This window comes from Balaenoptera borealis, assembly GCF_965194805.1.
Source record: "Balaenoptera borealis genome assembly, chromosome: 21".
Classification (NCBI taxonomy): Eukaryota; Metazoa; Chordata; class Mammalia; order Artiodactyla; family Balaenopteridae; genus Balaenoptera; species Balaenoptera borealis.
In genome coordinates, this window is record NC_138880.1 from 15,737,226 (window position 1) to 15,757,606 (window position 20,381).

Below are 20,381 nucleotides of genomic sequence, written 5' to 3' on the forward strand. Positions count from 1 at the left end.
GAAAGTCAGAAAGCATATCTGTTTGGCTGATTGCTGTTATCATCAGGGGCTTGCTTAGCGCCTAGTACAAGGTGTGTCCTCAAAAAAAAAAAAAAGCATGCCAAATGAGTAAATGAATGGATTTAGCTTTCTGATGCATGCTCTAACAATGCCCATCAATTATTGAGAGTGCATGCCAGGTGCTATAGATTGATTGTTTGGGTCCCCCCAAAATTCATGTATTGAAACCCAACCCCAAGGTGATAGTACCAGGAGATGGGGGGTCTTTGGGGATGATTAGGTCATGAAGGTGGAGCCCTCATGAATGGGATTAGTGCCTTTATAGAAGAGACCCCAGAGAGCTCCCTCACCCCTTCCACCATGTGAGGACACAGCAAAAAGACAGCCTTCTATGACCCAGGAAGTGAGCTCTCACCAGACTCTGAAACTGCCAGTGTCTTGATCTCAAACTTCCCAGATTCCAGAACGGTGAGAAATGTTTTCTGCTTATAAGTCACTGGTCTATGGTACTTTGTTATAGCAGCCTGAATGGACCGAGACACCAGGTTCTGAACTAGGCATTTTACATAACTTAGCTTACTTAATTTTCAAAACAACTTCCCGAGGAAGGTATCACTAATTATGTTTTACAGACAAGGAAATTGAAGCCAGTGAAAATGCGAAGAAGGGATATCCAACTCAGCTTCCACAGTCAGGAAAGCTTTTCCAAAGGTGACAGTGATGACACCTCACTTAATTCCTTCCAAGTCCTGCTAAAACCAAATTTAAGTGATGACCTTATTTGGTGACTTACCATTTCAACAGGGAGAGAGAGATAGATAGATTGATAGACCGAAAGATGAATTAATATCTCACAATATGATCACACAATTGATAGTCATCAAGGCTCTATTAGCTATGGAAAATGTCAATAAATTTGAGAAACAACCATCTAGAATACAGCTGGGCTAAGCTGGTTGAACATGGAAGGTATGAGGATTTTTTCTTTTGCTTCTCCCCCCTCCCCCAAGTATAGCCCCTTGGAAACCAAGGACTGTCCCCTTCTGGCTCTCTTAAGATACTGATTCCAATTTGTCAAGCACAGGTTTAGCTGAATTTCAGCCCCAAAGATGTGGATCTCTTTATTATCTCCTCTGTCATACAAGAGCATTGTAACTCCTGTTCTTTAATTGAATTACAAACAAAGCACCACTGTGCCCTGATAGGAAAAGTCATATTTATTTTCATTCTGGACACTTGCTCTGTGGGATCACGCCAGTGAATGCTGCTGTCATCCCCACTCAGACTTAGTCAGCTGAGTTGGAAGAGATTTTGTGTTTGTTTTATTTTATTTTTTTTTTAAGAAAAGAGATTAGTGAATACATGTCTGTTTGAAAGCAAATTCCTTTTTGAGCAAAACACCAGCTTGGAGCCCTGGTAATGAGTCCTCTCTCTCGTCATCTGGTGAGCCCTGACCTACGGGTGAGAGTATTAGATAGTAAAAGGTTTATTTAAAGGAGAATCAGAGATAAAACTCTACAATTCCCTCATCTCACAAATGCACAGTTTTCTTTTCCTTTTATGCTCTTGTGTTACATCTTTTGGGAAGCTGTTTTCTCATTCAAACCACCCCTACTGGGCAGGCATGTCTGGAAGAGCTGCAGGTGTCCCCTGGCCAATGCTCACAAAGCCTACTTGTTAATCAGCCCTGTCACGTGTCTTTTGACCCCTTTCCTACCCTGCTCTCTCCACATCTTTCCCAGCCAACCACCACTGCTACTTCTAAAAGGGAAGAAACAGAACGGCCAGTCAAAAGAGCTATTATCATAAAGATTCCTTAACAAGGCCTGGGGCTTTCCACTAAATTAGCTCAAGCTTTTGCTCTGCTCTCTCTTCTAGCTATGATGCCCCCCTTTCCCCATTCACTGGTCACTGCAAAGCTTGTTGAATCTGCTACATTCTGCGGTCACTGGATATACTCCACCAAGTGTCCCGCCAGGAGCCTCTCGGCCACCATTATTATATGCCAGCACCAGTCAGGATTGTGCTGATCATCCCGACTCCACAAAGTGCAGCACTGGTGACACTGCATGCGACACTATCTGGGAGTTTTATACAGAGGATCTGGAAGACCAAGTTAATCATGTTTTTTTCCCTCCAATCTTCTATACTTGATTATTAACTGGTCTGCCTAGGCAAGTCCTCCCCCTACTACTTGACAGAGAGGCAAAATGAGAATGTTAATTCTGTGACCTTATGACTTGGGAAGAGGTAATTTACTAATAAGAGTCAGTGTTTGTAGAAGGTGCAGGGGTTGGCATAGATAGATACTCTGTGTCAATTATGTACTGTGGACCTGAAATTGAAGGAGGCTACACAGGTACCTGCAGGTCCTACAGGGGAGGTTTATTTGCTCCCCCATGTCACCCCACCCCACCCCATGCAGGAATCAAGCAACATATGTCTCTGGACTGAGTGCATGCACTCAGAAACCTGAAAGGAGGAAGCAAGTTAAAGTCTTTTTTTGGTTTCACCATGTGGTGTACCGCGGAGAGAAATAAGACCTCTCTCCAGCGTCCCTTGTGCTGTATTAAAATGGGATTTTACTCCTGCAAAGGGCCAAGGCTGTTTATTGGTAAAATGCTCTGTGTCCAAAAATTGTCTTGAGATCCTTTTGTGGTATATTTTCTATGAAAAGCTAAGGAAAAAAAAAAAAGAAGGGAAAGAGAAAAGGCCACCTCACTTCAAGGGTGACTAAGCAAAGGAAACAGTTTTTCAACAGGTTTAGACAACTTTACTACAGATGGCAAATGACATGTTCTTTTTACATAAATAGAAACCTTTTATTCTACCATTGAAAAAATCCTCAGGAAAACCTGATTTAGAGTACTGGCTTACCTTTGTAAGTGAAAACCTCTAAGATATGGTCCATGGAATGACATCCTTATGGCTGGGTTTTGGCAACTGATAACTAGGTCTCAGAGGTAAGGTTACGCAGAAGGCTTCCTGTCAAAGTCAACAACAACACAGAGGTCAGGACACTCGGAAGCCTACTGACCTAGTAAAACCGAAACCGAAGCTGCCTTGGGGAAGACAAGGGGGAAGCAACTGTTGAACCACAGTAAAGCATGTGATGTTTTCTCAACCCTGACCTGATTTATCAGGCAGCAATCAGCCTGGAGTTTCTGTGATGTTAGAGAATTATGGATCCATCTATCTGCTACAGGAGTCTAAACCCTATGGCCTTCTGAATGACTAAGGCTCATTGACCTAAAGATACGTGAGATTTCTCAGACCTGCTTCATCTTTCACACACAGGCAGTTCTCTCACAGAGACATGGGTGATCTCTCTAATTGTGATAAAATACATGTAACATAAAATTTACCGTTTTAACTTTTTTTAAGTGTGCGATTCCATGGCATTAAGGACATTCACATTGTTGTACAACCATCACCACCATCCATCTCTAGAACTTCATCTTCCCAAACTGAAACTGTATCCATTATACAATAATTCCCCACTCCTCCTTCCCAAAAGCCCTGGCAACCACCATTCTCCTTTCTGTCCCTATGACTTTGACTACTCTAGGTACCTAGGTGAAATCATACAGCAATTGTCTTCTTGGCTTACATCATTCGGCATAATGCCCTCGAGGTTTATCCGTGTTGTAGCATGTGTCAGAATTTCCTTCCTTTTTAAGGCTGAATACTATTCCATCTTTCTCTTTTTATAAACAACTTTATTGAGGTATAATTTATATACGATAAAGTTCAACAATTTTTAGCGTGCTATTCAATAATTTTTAGTAAACTTGTCAAGTTGTTCAATCATCACCACAATCTGGTTTTAGAACATTTTCATCATCTCAATAAGATCCCCCCATGGCCATTTACAGTTCATCCTCACTCCCCAACCCCTTTCCCACCTCCAGCCCTAGGCAACAACTGATCTACCTTCTGTCTCTGAAAAGTTGTCTTTTTTGGATATTTCTTTTTTTTTTTCTTTTTTTCTTTTTGGCTGCATTGGGTCTTTGTTGCTGCGTGCAGGCTTTCTCTAGTTGCGGCGAGCAGGGGCCACTCCTCGTTGCGGTGCGCAGGCTTCTCATTGTGGTGGCTTCTCTTGTTGCAGAGCACGGGCTCTAGATGTGCAGGCTCCAGTAGCTGTGACATGTGGGCTCAGTAGTTGTGGCTCGCAGGTTCTAGAGCGCAGGCTCAGTAGTTGCGGCGCATGGGCTTGGTTGCTCCACGTGGGATCTGCGGCATGTGGGATCTTCCCAGACCAGGGCTCGAACCTGTGTCCCCTGCATTGGCAGGCGGATTCTTAACCACTGCACCACCAAGGAAGCCCCTGGATATTTCACAGAACTGGAATCATACATTAAGTTGTCTTTTGAGTCTGGCTTCTTTCACTTGGTACTTAGCATGATGTTTTTGAGGTCCATCTGTGTTGCCACATGTATCACTATTTCATTCTTTTTTATTACTGAATAGTATTACATTATACAGATATATCACATATTGTTTATCCATTGACCAGTTGATGGGCATTTGGGTTGTTTTCCTCTTTAACTATTATGAATAATGTTGTATGAACATTGGTATGCAAGTTGTTGTGTGGACATATTTTCATTTCTCTTGGGTAGATATCTGGGGGTGGAATTACTGGGCCGTATGCCAAGTTTACAGTTAACTTTTTAAGAAACTGTCAAACTGTCTTCCAAAGTGGCTGTGCCATCAGGAGGTTTGCTTGAGGGTAAGTAAACACATCTTTCAAATGGGTTTGTTTTTCCTTTGTGACCTTCCCAATGTAAAATGTTCTGCTGCTTTTCAACTCTGACCCCAGCTCAGTCAGAAAGCCAAGCAGTGGGCGTGATGAATTAATTCTTCAAATAGTTCTCATTTTCACATCCTTAACTCACAGCTGAGTTCACATTAAAATCAAACAACCTTGAAAGCTCAGAAGAAGTGTTATGAAATGTTCTATGAGAACTTGGGCAAGTCACATTGGTCATCTAGGGCCTCAGGGCCCCCATGTGTCAGTGACGGATTAGACCAAGATGACTTCTAATGTCCATTAAGGGCATCTCTGGAACTGTCTGTGGACCCAGAACAATCCCTTGATGGGCTTCGAGATACTTAATTCACACTGCCTGGGTGTGGAGGTAAAGAGTTTCTCAACCATGCAAATACAAACTCAATTAAGGAACTGGGACTTTCCCCTAACCATGGACCTTAAAACTGGAGAAAGAGGGAGCTACAGATGAAAGAATGACCTTTTTCTTCCTCGGGCAGGTTGAATGAAGGGACACTCTGACTTTCCTATTCCAGTGAACTGTCTGGCATTACATTCATGGTGGGCATTAATTAACATGCCTCTGTAGGTCATGTTCTCTTGAGTTGATTTGTGAAAAATATTGATCATCTGTCTAGAAGCAGTAGTGTATATCACTCATTGGAACATTTTTATTTTAGGAACTATATTAGTTTCCTAGGGCTGCTCTAACAAAGTACAGTCGTCCCTAGGTATCCACGGGGGATTGGTCCCAGCAGTGCCCCGCATACCCAAATCCACAGATGCTCAAGTTCCTTATATAAAATGACGTAGTTCAATGAATACAGTCAGCCTCCTGTATCCTTGGGTTTCACATCCTTGGAGTCAACCAACTGTGGATCTAAAGCCTTAGAAACAGAGGGCTGGCTATACCAAAAACTGGGTGGCTCAAAACAATAGAAATTTATTGTCTCACAGTGCTGGAGGCTAGAGGTCCCAAATCAAGGTGTCGCAGGGGCCAAGCTCTCTTTGACAGCTTCAGGGAAGAATCCTTCCTTGTGTCTTTCAGCTCCTGGTGTGCACTGGCAATCCATGGCCTTCCTTGGTTAGTAGATGCATCACTTTACCCACATGGCCTTTCTCTCATCACGTCTTTACACTGTCCTCCCTCTGTGTGCCTGTCTCTGGGTCAAAATTTCCCCCTTTTATAAGGACACCAGTCATATTGGGTTAGGACTCACCCTAATGACCTTATTTAGACTTGGTTACATCTGTAAAGACCCTACTTCCAAATAAGGTCACATCTGACCTTATTGGGGGTACTGGGGGTTCAGACTTCAATATATCTTTTTTTGGGGGGGGTGGTAGGGGAACACAAGTCAATCCATAACAGTAACATTTTGGAAAAAAATGAGGTTTGCAATAAGGTATCTGTCACTGAATGCACATCTAACTGAAATTATACTATAAAAGGGGAAAAAAGTGTTTTCCTTCTTCAACACCTGACATCTGAGTTCTATGGCACTTGGGCACAAAGAAACATAACAATCCTGAACCCTCGGCTTTCAGTCCCATGTGGGTTGAGATTCTGACATCTGCAGTTATTTAAATAATAGCTTTCAGTTTGGAGGGGGGAATCTATTCAGTGCTTGGGATAAAATACTGTAAATTATTTAACATGGCTTATCCTGGGTAGCACTGCCTGGGACTAAAGACAGGGAAGAACGGGATGTTGGGAATGGTTTAAAAAAAAAGTTGGGACACAAGGATGTGATGCCATAACCACAGGACCAGGATTAACTGATCAGATTACTTGAGTTTCCACACCTTCGAGAAGGAAGAGAGAATTGAGGGCTGGCAACTTAAAGAGCTGATTATCACTTGGAAGGAAAAAGAAAGAGGACTGGGGCCGTGTATGCCTAGGAACCGTTACTGGCTGGCTGAGAATACCATCTTCTCGCAGGACAGAGGGAACCCAGAAGGGCTCCTCACAGCAAATTTTCAGAAGACCTTTTTCCTTCTCTCCTTACCCTGGCAATCCCCTCCATGATGACTCTGGGACTCCAGATGCCACCAAGGCAGGCCCGGCACACACCCATGGCTTCCAGGAGTTTCATCCTCTCTCACCTGCCGTCACCCTCCTCCCCTTGCTAAATCTGCCTTTTCCCGACTTGCAACCCTATCAAGCCCGCCTTTCCCATCCCATCTGTGCTCCCATTTGATCTACTTCTTCCATGGGGTCTGCTGGAAACACCTGCTGATATAAGCAAAGTAACTAAGAGTTTAAGCTGGTGTTGAACACACCCCACCTCATGCAATGAGCAGAAACCTGGAATTCCCTTGACAATGCTTCCTCCATCCTCTCCGAGAGACCTCTCTTCACACTGCTCCGGATTACACAAGGTCTGGAAGAGAGCTCCTCTGTTTCATGGCCTTCTAGATCACCATGTCTCTCTTCGCCTCATCTTTGCTCCTTCCTCACCTACCCCTCCAAGCTCTTTCATTTTTCCTCTGGCTCCAGACACCACTCTGGCAGGAGAACTTCATTCACCAGATGGCTCCATACACTTCAGACTCCAGACACCACAAACGAAATCCTCTGACTTCCTTATTTGTACTAATGACATCATCTTTCTACCAGTCTCTTGAAGCGGAAGTTCTGTTGGTTATCTTTGATTCCCTCCTCTCCCTCAGCAACAGCACTGACCTCAGAGCTCCTCTGCAGTTTAAGTGAGAGAAAGTACGTAAACCATTTAGCACACAGGGCCTGACACAGAGGAAGCACCCCGTCCTGTAAGCCATGATTAGTTAAGGTCTTACTGCTCATAGTGATCAGGAAGCATCCGGTTCCCACATCTCCCTCTTGATGTCTTTCAAAACCATCCCTCCAACATCCATCCTTTCCATTCCCCCTGCTATGTCCCTTATCAAGCCCTGACCTCCCATCTGGACCAGGGTTAGAAACTCTAAGCCAGTCTCCTTGTCTCCAATTTCTTCTCCCACTTCCTAATCTGCCTGAGATATAAGATCCAGATAGAGCAAATGAAAAACTAACTTGGAGAGCATCGTTCAGCTGATCAGAAATGTCAATCCTCTCCCATTGGCTCACTTAGAAAGCAAGCCTTTCCTGTCCAGTGCCCCACGCCATTTCCAGGCTTGTCTCCAATAATCATGCTCCAGCCAGACTGGATAAGAAATCTCTCAAAAAGTCTTCTGCCTCGCCCACGTCCATTCCTTTGCGGATACCACTCTCTCCGTCTGGAAAGTCCCCACTGTCCGCAAATTATAATCCTTCTCATCCTACAAAGCCCCTTCCTCCCTGAAACCACTTCTTGTGTTTTTGTCTTTTCCTCCTTTGAATCCTCACTGCTCCTAGCTTATCTTCCTCTCATAGAGCTTCTATTCTGTCTTTTTTTCATCTTTCTTTTTCCCCCTATATTCCCTCATCCTGTGCTTCATAAGGAGAAGGCACTAGATAAATGTTTGTTGACTAAAATTGAACACCTCTTTATCATTTGAGGTCTCTTCTCCAGCTAGGGAGATACAGGCTTGGATTACTTTGGTCCAATCTTCATGCTAACTCCTCAAGTACCCCAGCTAGCATTATTTTCTCTGTATAATTTAATCCTACCTTTTTGCCTTTTTAATTCCTAATTACTTTACCCTATTTACCTCAAAGCATCACCTGCCCCAGACTTTGTCTTAATTTCCCCAAATTTAACTGCTCTCTTGTACAGAATGGTGCTCCAGGACCAAAACCCTGAAGGGAATCACTCTTCTTCGAGGTCTGACCTGTATCGGGGAAGCCAAGCCCTGCAGTTAAAAATGTCGTGAAAATGAACTGATAAGTGGGTAGACGCAGAATGCTGTGTATACACAAATTGCACATGCATTGCAGGGTGAATTTTGGAAGTTCAAGCAAGAATTGTTTATTAAAATGCATGAGCTTACTGTAGCTTCACCGAGGAGATAACATACTTAACAGTCACTGGTGGAGCACTGCATAAGAGAATGGGTATTTTGTGTGGATCTAAGCAACTCTTTTGAAGTATTTTTTTATTCTTTTCATTAGGCAAGATGAAGCCAGTTTTAAGGCCATGTCGCTGGCATTAAAAGATGCACTTTGTATGTCAGCAACTACAGTATAATGCATTTACTTTGTGTGAGCGCAGCAAAACGCTTGAAAACACAGTTTATTTTGCAGAAGGACTGAATTAACCATTCAACTGCTGTACCATGCCACAGAACCGCCTTTGCTTCTTATAATTACGTTCTTTAGCCTGTTAATATATTAAAGACAAATTAAGTAAAGAGAAGGAAAAATGTGGGAATGTGAGTGCCTCCTGTATGCTCCATTCTGCGGGGTGGGTGTCCCCACCAGGCTTTACAGAGGAAGAACGGAAATATCCCACCTGAATCATGGGAACTAGGAACTTGTCAAACACCCGGGTTTGCCCTCTTCCATCGTAACTGAATTGCATGCACCTCCTGACATCATTTTTGTATTTCTCCAGCGACAACCACTTTGTCCCTACCTGCTTATCAACACCTTCCCCTCCTGGTCTCTCTGTAAATGAGTGGGATTGACCCTTCAGTTTTGCTGGATGATGATGGAGCCTAAACAGAGTTTTCCTTCCATGTTTGTTCAAATGGTTTCCCTTCACTTCGAGAAGAAAGAAAAATAGAGCTGGACAACCAGTACTAGCGGAGGGCAGAGTGGAACTGCCCATCAGAGGAGTCAGACAGCTCTTGGTTCCAACCCCAGGACCACGACTTTTCAGCCCATGGGCCCTGGCAAATTATGTGGCCCTCTGAGCCCTGGTCTTCTCTGTGAAATGGGGATGATGTCCCTCTCATGGGGTTGTTTGGCACAGGGTAGGTATTTAACCTACTTTCCTCTCTCTAAACCTTCTCCCCAGTTCTATTCATACTCAGGAGAAATCAGTGACATTGGAGCACAAGAAGTATTTTTTTTTTTATATCCTTTCTAACTTTCTCCTTTTCTCACACAGAAACCAAACCTCAAATACATGTCTTCTCCGCACCCTCATCCCAGCCCCTACTCCTGCTCTGTCACCACCAGATCACTAAGAGAACTCAGGAATCTCAAGGAGAACCAGCCTTCCTGCTCGGAGCTGGGCAGAGGCTCACAGGCGCATCGTGGTGGGCTGCCTGGAGGAGGACTCCCGCTGGAGTTACTATACGCTGCCTCTCTGGGGAGGCGGAAGGAGCAGAGAGAAGGCCACAGGTGTTTTTCTGGGGTCTTCGCGAATTCCCCCAAACCAGGCCGGTGCCAGGTGGTGACCTTGGTGCGGGCTCCTTGAGGAAACACCCAGGTCAAGGTGCAAGCCTGCTGCAGGCAGCAGGAGAAAGGGAGGGGACTGACTGGGTCGTAGGCTGTCATACTCTCCGTTAAAAGATTTTTAGCCCGAGGACTATCTGGAACTCATTCTATCTCAGTGAATGAGTCACTTACTGGAAACGGTGTAAACACAGGTGTAATACTGGCCTGCGGAAGCCCTCATTGTCCCAGCGTGGAGGAAGACCAGCTCTTTCCACTCCAACCGTTGTATTCCTCTTTCAGAAAACTATAGTTCAAGGGGGTTAAGCCATTTGCCTGAGGCCTCAGTCGAGGGACTGAGCAGGACCCAGAACGCGCTGTCAGAACTCCCAGTCCGGCTGGGTCGTGCGTCAGCCTCCTCCTACCTGCAACAGTCATGACAATCTCGGTGCCCACGCAGCTTTCGGAACGCGTCTCGGTCCTGACCTCATCATTCCCCTCCGGACCCCTCTCTTTCCTTCCCCCCGCTCCAGCTCTGGGGCTGTACCCTCCACGCCTCTCTGGTCCTCTCAGGGTCTCGCAGAGCAGGCAGGATGAAGGAACGCAAGACAACTACATACCTATGCGCACATCATGGGAAAAGGAAGGCTTTAGACACCGAAACTCGCCCCTGCAGAACCCCGCGGGCCCTCCTTGGAGAGGGGTGCAAACGGGCGCTCGCTCAGGGGTCGGACGCCTCCAAGTCTCGGGCTGGGGGCGGAGCCTCCGTCGGGAGCGTGAGGGAGGGGCGGGGCGTGGATCTCCGGGAGGAATCAGGGGCCAGGGAGCGCGCCCGTCGGCGGGGGGCGTGGGGCGGCGGCAAGGACTCCGGAGGTGCGGCTGGGGCTGGGCGGGCGGTGCCACCGGAGGCGGAGGGGGCGGAGCCGCGCTCGCAGCTGCCACCCGGCCGCCGGGCCCAGGCAGACGACACCGCCCGCGGCCGGGCACGCACCGCGCGCACACACTCTCCAAACAATGCTCCGAGGCGCCCGGCGGGGCGGCTGGCGGCTCGGAGACCAGCGGCGAGGCCGGGGGAGCGCGGCCCCGAGGTGAGCCCGCGGCGCCTTCTCCAAAGCCTGCCTCTTTTTGTTTGGCAAACGTGGCCGCAGAGGGAAGCTCCGGGGGAGCGCGGCGGTTACCGAGCGGGCGACCCCAGTCGGCGTCCCCCGGGGTGACAGGCGGCCGCTGGGGGAGGGTGGAGCGTCCGGACCGCGTGCGCCCCGGGTTGCGCCCGAGGTGGAGGCGCCGATCCCGGAGGACCGGGGAGCCGGAGGGGTGTTTTCGATTCATTCGAGAATCGCGCTCTTTCGAACGGGGAAACTTTCCTCCGAGTTCCGGCAAGGGAACCGACTGTTCTGCCGGTCTCACTGGTCTGGCTGCTGGGTTTGGGGCAGGAGACCGGAGCGCTTTGGGGATTGCTATTGTGGAGACTGCCTTTCCGCGGCCGCAGGATTGTCAAAGGAGCAGAGAGGGAGAGACCGCCCGCGCGCCTCGGACCAGGCCCCCGGGGGTGATGCTTTGGGGCCCCAAGTTAGTAGTTGCCTCTTAGGCAGCCCCGAGTTGGATGCCAGCCTGGGGGTCTTCAAGGGGAACGAGACGATGCCTTCTTCTTGAGCCGTGGCAGAGCCCTCTGAAAGGCTACTGTGGGCACGTTGTTAACCTTTGCTTGTGCTACCGCTTCCCCAGCCATACACACACACACACACACACACACACACACACTTAGAAAATAGAACCTCTCCACTGAGAATGGAGGCAGGGCCGGCTCTGTATATTTCTCTCAGGTGAAGCTCAGCCAGCAAGCACATGGCTTTGCAGAGCCGATAGCAAAGCCCAAAGGTCTAGGAGGGAGGAGTTTTGCAAGGCGTCCAGCCCAGAGTCAGGTTGGGAAGGCCCTATAGATCATTGGCCTGAACTGTCCTTAACAACCCCTTCCCTTTTTGAGCCGGAAATTTGACAGGAAGCACTGGGAAATTGTGCGGTTATTTCGCTATCAGCATGGGGTCTTGTGGAACGCGGGTATCTTCCTTACTGGTTTAGACTAATGGGTCTAACCCACAGAAACCACATTCCTACTGCTAAGATTAGATTACACTGCACTGGAGAAGGAAAAAAGAAAATTAAAAGTTGAGTGAATATCATGACTTACCCTCTGTGTGTGGGGGGGGAGGGGGGAGGTAAGGCTGTCACTTTCTCCTTTCTGCCGGGGCAACCTCTGTCAATGGAGTGTTGAAATCCAGACAAACACTTGCATAAATAGTTCTCTTTTCTGGTGTTGCATTCATTTAATTGTAATATAGATAATTTTTTTAGGGGAATATTTTCTGGAATTCTGTCACTTCAGGGTAAGGTGTGAGCAACTTTCGATGCAAGTATGAGGGGCATTTGGAGCCCAAAGATTTCATTTTATGGATCTCATCACCATTCTTCGGGTTCTTTTTCCAGTGGGGTGGGTGTGTGTCTGACAGCTTCGGTCTTGCACATTTTAGCCACAAATCTGGTGCAGAAGTTTGCAGAGGCAAAGATATTTTATCATGACTTGGATCAGAAAGAATGCTGAGATCTTTTTCTAATCTTACACCGCTGCCTCCCACTGAAATGGAGGAATTTGCATAATTCTGGGGGCTACCTCCCCTCGGAGGCAAGGAATGTGGGCTGGAAAGGTGCCATTCCCAGGCTGTGGAGAGCTGGCACCGGCAGGCAGGCAGGGCTCCTGCTTTGTGAGTGCCACTTGAGTTTTCCACGATCTTTTACTTAAAACAAATTGGATATAATTCCAAGCACAGAACCTCTCTAGACAGAGAGAATCCTTTCTGGCTTGATGTAGTGATAGATTCTGTTTGCTGTGACTGAGAAACCAGTTTTAACAGGATGTGTAGTGAGTCAGCGATGGTGAGGAGCCCAGGGCTTTATTCTGTTCTCGTCTTCATTCTTTTTTCCTGAAAAACCTCTCCAGTCTCTGAGCAGTTGTGTGGTAGAAGTTGTACTCACCGAGTACAACTGAAATTCTCACAGAGAATTTCAGAGCTGAGGATGGGAGCAAGGAGAGTGCTCTTGAACTGGTGAGGAGTTCTGGAAGCTTCCCGAACGTTGGTAATCCAGAGCCTACCAAAAGTCCCAGGGCTGGAGTGGGCCATCTGTGGCACAGGAGGGGAACCTCCGGCACCAAGCAACCATGACAAGTGTGGGTCATTTGCCTGTTGAGCAGGAAATGAGGCGTGGCTACCCCAAGCGGCTTCTTTGCGAATCTGTAGGATGCCCCCCGTGCTCAGATAGCCCAGCCCTGTGAGGAGCTGCAGGAAGGAGACGAGCCCACACAGAACCGATTCCCAAGCTCTCTCCCTCCATCCCACCTGGGGCGTGGGAGCCTCTGCCTGCAGTAGAAGAGGGGGGCCAGGAACGGACCTTGTCCTCACCTCGGGGCAGGGGTATGGAGATTTGCCTTACTGAACACCAAAACACCTCCTCCACTTTTTCCTCTTTCCACCATCTAGCAGCAGAGCCTAGAGCTCTCCGTGGCCTGGGATTGTAGGAGAAAGAAAAATCCTTGCTCTCCTCTGCTTGTTGAAGCTTAGTGACCTCTTCTGGGAACTTGGCAGGGAATGAACCTGCTACTTGGGTGTAGCAGGAGGAGGAGAACCCAACTTGCAATCATCTTGATGCATAAATCCTAACAACGGTCACAAACTAAAAGACAAATACTTGTCTTTTATTTCAGAGAGTTCATTTAGCTTAAAGATGATGCAGTGGGCTTCCTGGTTAACTTTGGAGGAAAAGGGGCTAATTCAGCTTCAGCTCTTGTTGAATAAGCACCCTTCTCTGTGAGTGTGGGAGACCAGAAAGAGAGCTCTTCCCACAGAGATTCTGGAATGATCTTTGGGGCTCCTGGCTTATTCCACCTGGTTAGTCCTGTTGACGGTATGGAGAGCATCAACCTCAGAGCCAGCTCTCACGGGAGGAAAGTGGAAAGCAGATCCCAGGGCCAAACCCTCCCTGTTTAATGAGAGCACGTTCACTGTAGATTCTTCAGGACGATTTTCTCCTGAACGCTCTCCTTTTGAGGAAGTCAGTTCATTTAAATGAGGAAAGAAGAGCAAAAGCAGCAAACAGATAATGGCGAGCAACTCAGTGTAATGAATGCGGTGATGAGTGAGGTGATAATGAGGCGCTGCCAGCAAAGTTAGCTTCTTTTTCTAGAACCCCCGAACTCTCTGTGTCTGTGGCCAGGTCTTAGTTGATGTCGCTACCGTTCTTTTCCCATCTGTAAAATGGGGATGACAGCTACCTGATGGATGTTATTCAGGTTAACTGGTTAAAATCTGCAACCCTTCGAGTTCCCCCTCAATGGTGAATTTACTGAGTGAATTCTATGGTGCAAACTCTCAGCCTTCAGTTTTTACTGTCAGAGGCAACAAACTCTTTCAGCAAGCTCACTGCCTCCCCTTCAGGGACCTCGTAGGGAAAATAACTGTGATCATCTCTTCCTTCTGTTGTAGCCTAACCAGCCCTAGACCACAGGGCTGCTGTAACCATGAATCTCTCTTGCGGTTTCCCCCTGGCCCTGCAGCTCTGGCTGTATTGATCTCACTGAGCCCTGGATTGAATGAGGCATACTGAGAAAGGGGGGCCGGGGAGGGCGAATTCCCAAGATGCCAGACCTCCCGACAAAGGTCCCTGGGGGTCAGGCCGGCACCCCACCTCCCCCCTTGCTCACCACTTCTGTCTCCATATCCTCATAAGTATGGGTTACAGTGCTGATTTCAGAGCCCGGGCCTGCCTTCCCACACACATCGTTCTTGGTTAAAAATTGTGGCTTATCTTCCAGAAGCCACGATTTTTATCTGCTGTCCTACTTGGTAGTTCTTGTTTCTCTGGGGCAGAGTCCCATGCTCGAGACCCCTAGCAGCAGGGGAGGCACGGGTCAGCCACAAGGTTCTCATCACCAGCCCTGTGTGATTTCTTCGCGTTAACTGCCCCCAAACCTCCAAGCGCTCAGGAGTTTAGGGGACTGAAGTGTCTTTTACACTCTCTACTCATGCAACAGAGCTGTGTTTAGCTTTTACGGTTTTTCTAAGGCCACACCACTAGAAAGGGATTAAGAGCCTCATGACAAATGGGTGAGGGCCTCAGAATAAATAGAATATTCATCTTTACCTCTTTCTCCTCCTTTCCCCCTGCTCCCCCCTCTGCTCCCCAGTCACATCGTCAGACTCAAATTGATCATGCCCCCGTCCTCTGGCAGGGGAGAGCTCTGATGAGGCAAGTGTTCTGCCTTTCCAGGAAGCCGCCCTGTGAGCCCCATCCGCCTCCCCTGAGACCACGCCAGGGAGCGAGGCGCAAGATGAACCAGCACCCCGCCCGCTGCTCAAGATGCACCAGACCATCCCAGTGAACCCCGAGCGCCCGAAAATGTCTGCGTGCAGCGACTTTGTGGAGCACATCTGGAAGCCCGGGTCCTGCAAAAACTGCTTCTGCCTGCGCACCGACCACCAGCTGGCACCTGGCCGCCCCCAGCCCCGAGCCGGCAGCCTGCCCCCTCCGCCTCGCCTGCCCTCCAGGCCCGAGAGCGGCCGCCCGGAAGATGAAGGCCTGAGCAGCTCACCCTACTCCAAGCCCACCATTGCCGTGAAGCCCACCATGATGAGCTCCGAAGCCTCCGATGGGTGGACAGAGGCTGGCGTGAGTGCCGACGTCGCGCAGGTGAGGCTGACTCAGCCCCGTGGTATTTTTACGAGGCTGCTCCTGTTGTAACACCGGTGACTGGCGGGCAGCCAAGGAGGGCTGTCCCAGCAGGACTCCTGCAGGGTGGCTTCCTGTTGGCTCGCCCCAAAACCGCTCCTTCCCGACTACCGCCCTCTCTTTTCTCTCTGCCCTCCTTTCTCTCTGTCCCTTTAGGCTGAGAACCATCAATGCAGTCCCCCCAAGTTTGTTTGAAGACTGTATCAGGGCACACCAGAATGAAGCTTTTTCTAAAAAGTTAAAAAAAATTTTTTTTTATTTAATGGATCATTTTAAATATATACAAAAGTAGTAAGAATTGCTTAACGAATCCCATGCATCCACCACCCTGCCGCATGAGCTTGAACAATCACCAACTCATGACCAATCTTGTTCCATCTCTACCCCTGCCCCGACCCTCCCTTCCCCACCTGGGGTTTTAAAGCAAACCCCACATACTGCATCACGTCAGTACCTCTTTAAAAAATAAAGTCTTTATACAAAATATCATGATCAGACTTAAAAATGTCAGCAGTAATTCCGTAATGTCATCCAATTCCCAGCCAGTGTTCATGTTTCCAATTTGGAAGCTTGTGTTTTTCCAGCTTTGATCTAGGATTACTAAAGACAATTACATCCTTAGAGATTAGACCTTTCCGCTCATCCCCCAGGTGACCCTGACCAAGGTGGAATTATTTAAAGGGCACATGTAGCTTGCTACCTCTAGACATGTCTTCTGGGAATCTGCATTTCTAGGGCATATTCTAAGAACTGCTTGTGACCTGTTTGACCTCTTTGCCCGTTCTAGTTTTCCTTAAACTATCATCGTGAGTGGGTCAGGAAGGGCGTGTGAGCTTATGTGAAATCAGAGGTCAGTTTTAAATCAAGGGAGGCTTGACTGAGGTGAGCCATCTCCTGGGGCTGCATTCAGCTTTCTGTCCCCTTCAAAGCCGCTCCATTTTGCAGAAGCTGGTTACACCCATTCCCCAGGCCTTTCTCGATACCTTTGACCTTCACAGATGTAAACCAGGGACTCTTTCTGTTCTGAATCATCTTGGACGGGAGCCAGAGGCAGACCCTGCCTTGAGGCTGCTTTAAAAGTGGGGATAAGGGAGACTAGAGGGGAAGGAGGAGGGGACAGTGATTTCAGTGATGGGAATGGCCACCCCACGTCGCTCTCTCTAGCTGGACTAGTCCAGCCACTTAGGCAGCCTCGGCTGAGGTCACTGCCTGTAACTGGGAGAAAGAGCACGGCTCACAGCGAAGCAAGGGAGCCGGGACCCAGCTCGGAAGCCACCCCTCACCCTGCTGCCCTCTGACCCCACCACCCGCCCAAAGTGTTTTTAAAAGCTTTATCACTTTATTTTCTTTGTGCTGTGACACTGTTATCAAAAGACTAATGAACACAAAGCAAAAATTAAACAAAACCCCAAACTCTACTTCAAAGCCCTTGGGAGAACTTACCTCCTCCAGCAGTTTTCGAGGGAGAAGGCAAAACGTTCTTCTTTAGCATTTTTTTCCCCCTGCCTCACGGACCTAAGCCAAAAGAATTACAGACAGGGGTGAGGAGTGCAGTGTATGGGAAGCCCAGTGGCTCCACGGGGCCCCAGCGATGACGAGAAGGCTGTGGGGAGGTCAGAGGGTAGGCGCGCTGCCCGCCTGCTTCACGGTGGCTCGGAAGACAGTTTACAGTGTCATGGCCCTGCCCTCTCACCTTCTCTCTCTTCCTTTTTTCTCTGACAAGGTCTAATGTAAGTCTTTTAACCTTGGGGCTGTGTAGGTCATCTGGAGACGAGCCCCCGGCAAGCTCCCCCTCCCGAAGCAGGAAGATGTGCCAGTAGTCTACCTGGGCAGCTTCCGAGGCGTCCAGAAGCCTGCTGGGCCCTTGGCCCCGGCAGACGGGGGGCACCCTCGCTGCCCCCCTGCCTACGCCATGGTTGGCCTGCACAGCCTAGAGCCCCGGGGGGAACGGAGTGTCGCCTTCCACCCAGTGAGCTTCCCCGATGAGAAGCTTGGACGGGAAGATAAACCCACGATTCCCTACCAAGAGCTGACCTCCCCTCAGGAGAGCTTCCGCCAGAAACTGGCTGCCTTTGCTGAGATGACATCTGGCTGCCACAAGGGCCCCAGGCCCTACCCCTCTGCACTGCCCCTGCGGGAATCCCTGCCCTCGGAGGATGACAGCGATCAGAGGTGCTCGCCCTCGGGGGACAGCGAAGGGGGAGAATACTGCTCCATCCTGGACTGCTGCCCTGGGGGCCCAGGTGGTCAGGACGCCTCACAGGCCGCGGACCCTGGGCGCAGACAGGGCTGCGGGGACTGCTCGCCGGCCTGCTGGGAGCAGGGGGTGTGCGCGAAGCCAACCGAGGAGGAGAGGCGGGCTTTGAGCGTCCCCAGGGAGTGCCGCAGCCAGGGCCCGACAGAGAACCCACCCCGCCTGGGCCCCAAGAAGCAGTCCCTCACCTCAGAGGCCGCCAGCTCCTCGGATGGCCTCTCCTGTGGGAGTGCCAGTAGCCGCGCCAGCAGCCCCTTGGTCCCCCAGCACGAGAGCGATTACTGCTCCCTCATGAAGGCACCTGGGCTGGGGAAGCCTCAGGACTCTGGCTGCCACGGGGTGGCCTCCAGCAGGTGCCTGGGGCTGACTGGGGAGCCCCATGCCCCAGCCCACCCCGGGGAGACCGCACAGCCTGAACCCATCTATGCTGAGAGCACCAAGAGGAAGAAGGCTGTTCCAGTGCCTTCCAGGCCACAGGCCAAGGCAGAACAGGCGGCAGCTGCCCAGGGCCAGGGCCAGGTGAGGATGGCTAACACCTGGGCTCAGAAAACAGCGTCTGGCTGGGGCCAGGACAGGGAAGGCCCAGAGGTGGCCCCCCAGGTGGCGGCCACCATCACAGTCATGGCGGCCCACCCAGAAGAAGACCACCGGACAATCTACCTGAGCAGCCCCGACTCCTCGGTGGGGGTGCAGTGGCCTCGCGGGCCCCTGAGCCAGGCCCCTGAGGCAGGCGAAGGGGATCCTTCGGCTGGGCAGGGGCTCAGCTCTAGGGAGAGCCGCCATCACGGTGCCAGTGAGAGCACGCCCAAGGGGAGGCCTGCCATCCCTCCCAAGCTGTCCAAGAGTAGCCCCGGAGGGTCCCCAGTGTCCCTATCGGCCTCCCCCAAGTCCAACCTCAGCGAAGGCAACTCGGGTGTCACTGGGCCCCAGCCTCCATCCAGGGGCCCCGCTGACCCTGCTTCCTCCTGCCGGGCCAACGGTGTCCCTGCCAGCGACTCTGCCAGGGGCCCTCCGCCTGCCACTGCTGCGTCAGCCTTGGACCAGAGGCGGCCCCGGTACCAGACCGGCGCCTGGAGCCGCCAGTGCCGGATAGAGGAAGAGGAGGAGGTGGAGCAGGACTTGCTGAGTCAAAGCTGGGGGGGGGAGGCGGACAATGGCCCCGCGGACCCATGCAGCTCCTCCACCTGGCACCGCCTCCGCCCCACAGACGGCTCCTCTGGGCAGAAGAGCAAAGCCGGGACCGGGATGAGCAAATCGGCCTCGTTTGCCTTTGAGTTCCCCAAGGACAAAAGTGGGATCGAGGCATTCTCGCCTCCCCCGCCGCCTCCAAAGTCACGGTGAGTACAGTTGTGTGTGTGTGCGTGACTCCGGGGCTCGTCTGGCAGGACCGAGGCCTCTTCCAGAAACCTTGGTCTTTGCCACCTGTACCGAAGCCATCAGGCCCAGGCTCAGAGTCCTAACTCCAGGCACCAGTGTCGGCCCAAAGGCCCTTGTGCCTTTGTGGAAATTTCTGTGACTTGGTGCTCAGCACACAAACCTACAAGCAGTGCCCTGCTTGTGATTGGCTATTCGGAAGGCAACTTTCCAAGAAGCACTGCCAAGCTGTCGCTCTTTCCTGGTGCCCGTCCTCTTATAATCTGGTACTCTTTTTTTCTCTCCATCCCTCTGAAGTGTCTTCAGCAGGCTTTTCCCCCCAAATCCTGAAATTCCCCATTTATTTAAACATGGAAAAGAAGGCTCCAGGAGGCTTTGCTACAGAATCTCAAAAGGCAGAGATGGGGAGGCCAAGGAGCAAGGGCTCCTAAATTGTGACCATGATGGCGATTAGGCTTTGGAGCCAAAAGCAGAATAGTAGGAGGTGCTGCACATGGTTTGGAACCCTCAGATGTGGGTTTTTAAAGAAAAAAAAAAAAAAAAAAAAAAAAAAAATATATATATATATATATATAGTGTCATGGTAGCATGCTGAAACTCACAGCTTTCTCCACTGCTTCACTGCTCTCAAAGGCCCGAGTTTAAAGTCCAGTTTAAAGTCCCTCTCAAAGGCCCGAGAAAAATAAATGCCTTTTTTAAGGTATTGAGTTGTGCATGGAATTCAAATTCTGGGGGGTAAAAATGGCCCTCTATTAGAGCAAAACTGATTCCTATCCGGGAAAGGAACAACCTGCTGTTTTTCAAAAGCTGACAGCCTTTCCGAACAGACTTTTCTTCAGTCGGGTCATCTCTGTTGGTTCTGTTTCAGCTCATGTGCCTCCAGGTTTATGTCAGAAGCAGGGAACTGACCGCAGGGGGAAGTGGCTGTGACACTTGACTTTGAA

General features: G+C 49.8%; 1 protein-coding gene and 1 long non-coding RNA gene across 11 annotated transcripts in view; one reads left to right on the forward strand and one right to left on the reverse strand.

Annotated features, from left to right (window-relative positions):
* Window positions 1-10,851, reverse strand: part of LOC309619669 — a 203,674-nt gene extending 192,823 nt beyond the window's left edge. For 3 of the 7 annotated variants that reach the window (XR_014239133.1, XR_014239134.1, XR_014239135.1), the window contains exon 1: window positions 2,878-10,549. This is a non-coding gene — a long non-coding RNA (uncharacterized lncRNA). Of the gene's footprint in view, window positions 1-2,877; window positions 10,550-10,651 lie in introns of those variants that run through there. The other 4 variants (XR_014239129.1, XR_014239130.1, XR_014239131.1 and 1 more) reach the window with 3 other exon arrangements.
* Window positions 10,852-10,969: 118 nt separating this feature from the next.
* The window catches only part of PRAG1 (PEAK1 related, kinase-activating pseudokinase 1), a 50,391-nt gene continuing 40,979 nt past the window's right edge, over window positions 10,970-20,381 (forward strand). Inside the window, exons 1-3 of one of the 4 annotated variants that reach the window (XM_082374922.1) lie at window positions 10,970-11,119; window positions 15,351-15,770; window positions 17,569-19,400. In XM_082374922.1, the coding sequence (XP_082231048.1) occupies window positions 15,441-15,770; window positions 17,569-19,400 (2,162 nt within the window). In that variant the 5' untranslated portion in view covers window positions 10,970-11,119; window positions 15,351-15,440. Of the gene's footprint in view, window positions 11,120-15,267; window positions 15,771-17,568; window positions 19,401-20,381 lie in introns of all 4 variants that reach the window. The other 3 variants (XM_082374921.1, XM_082374923.1, XM_082374924.1) reach the window with 3 other exon arrangements.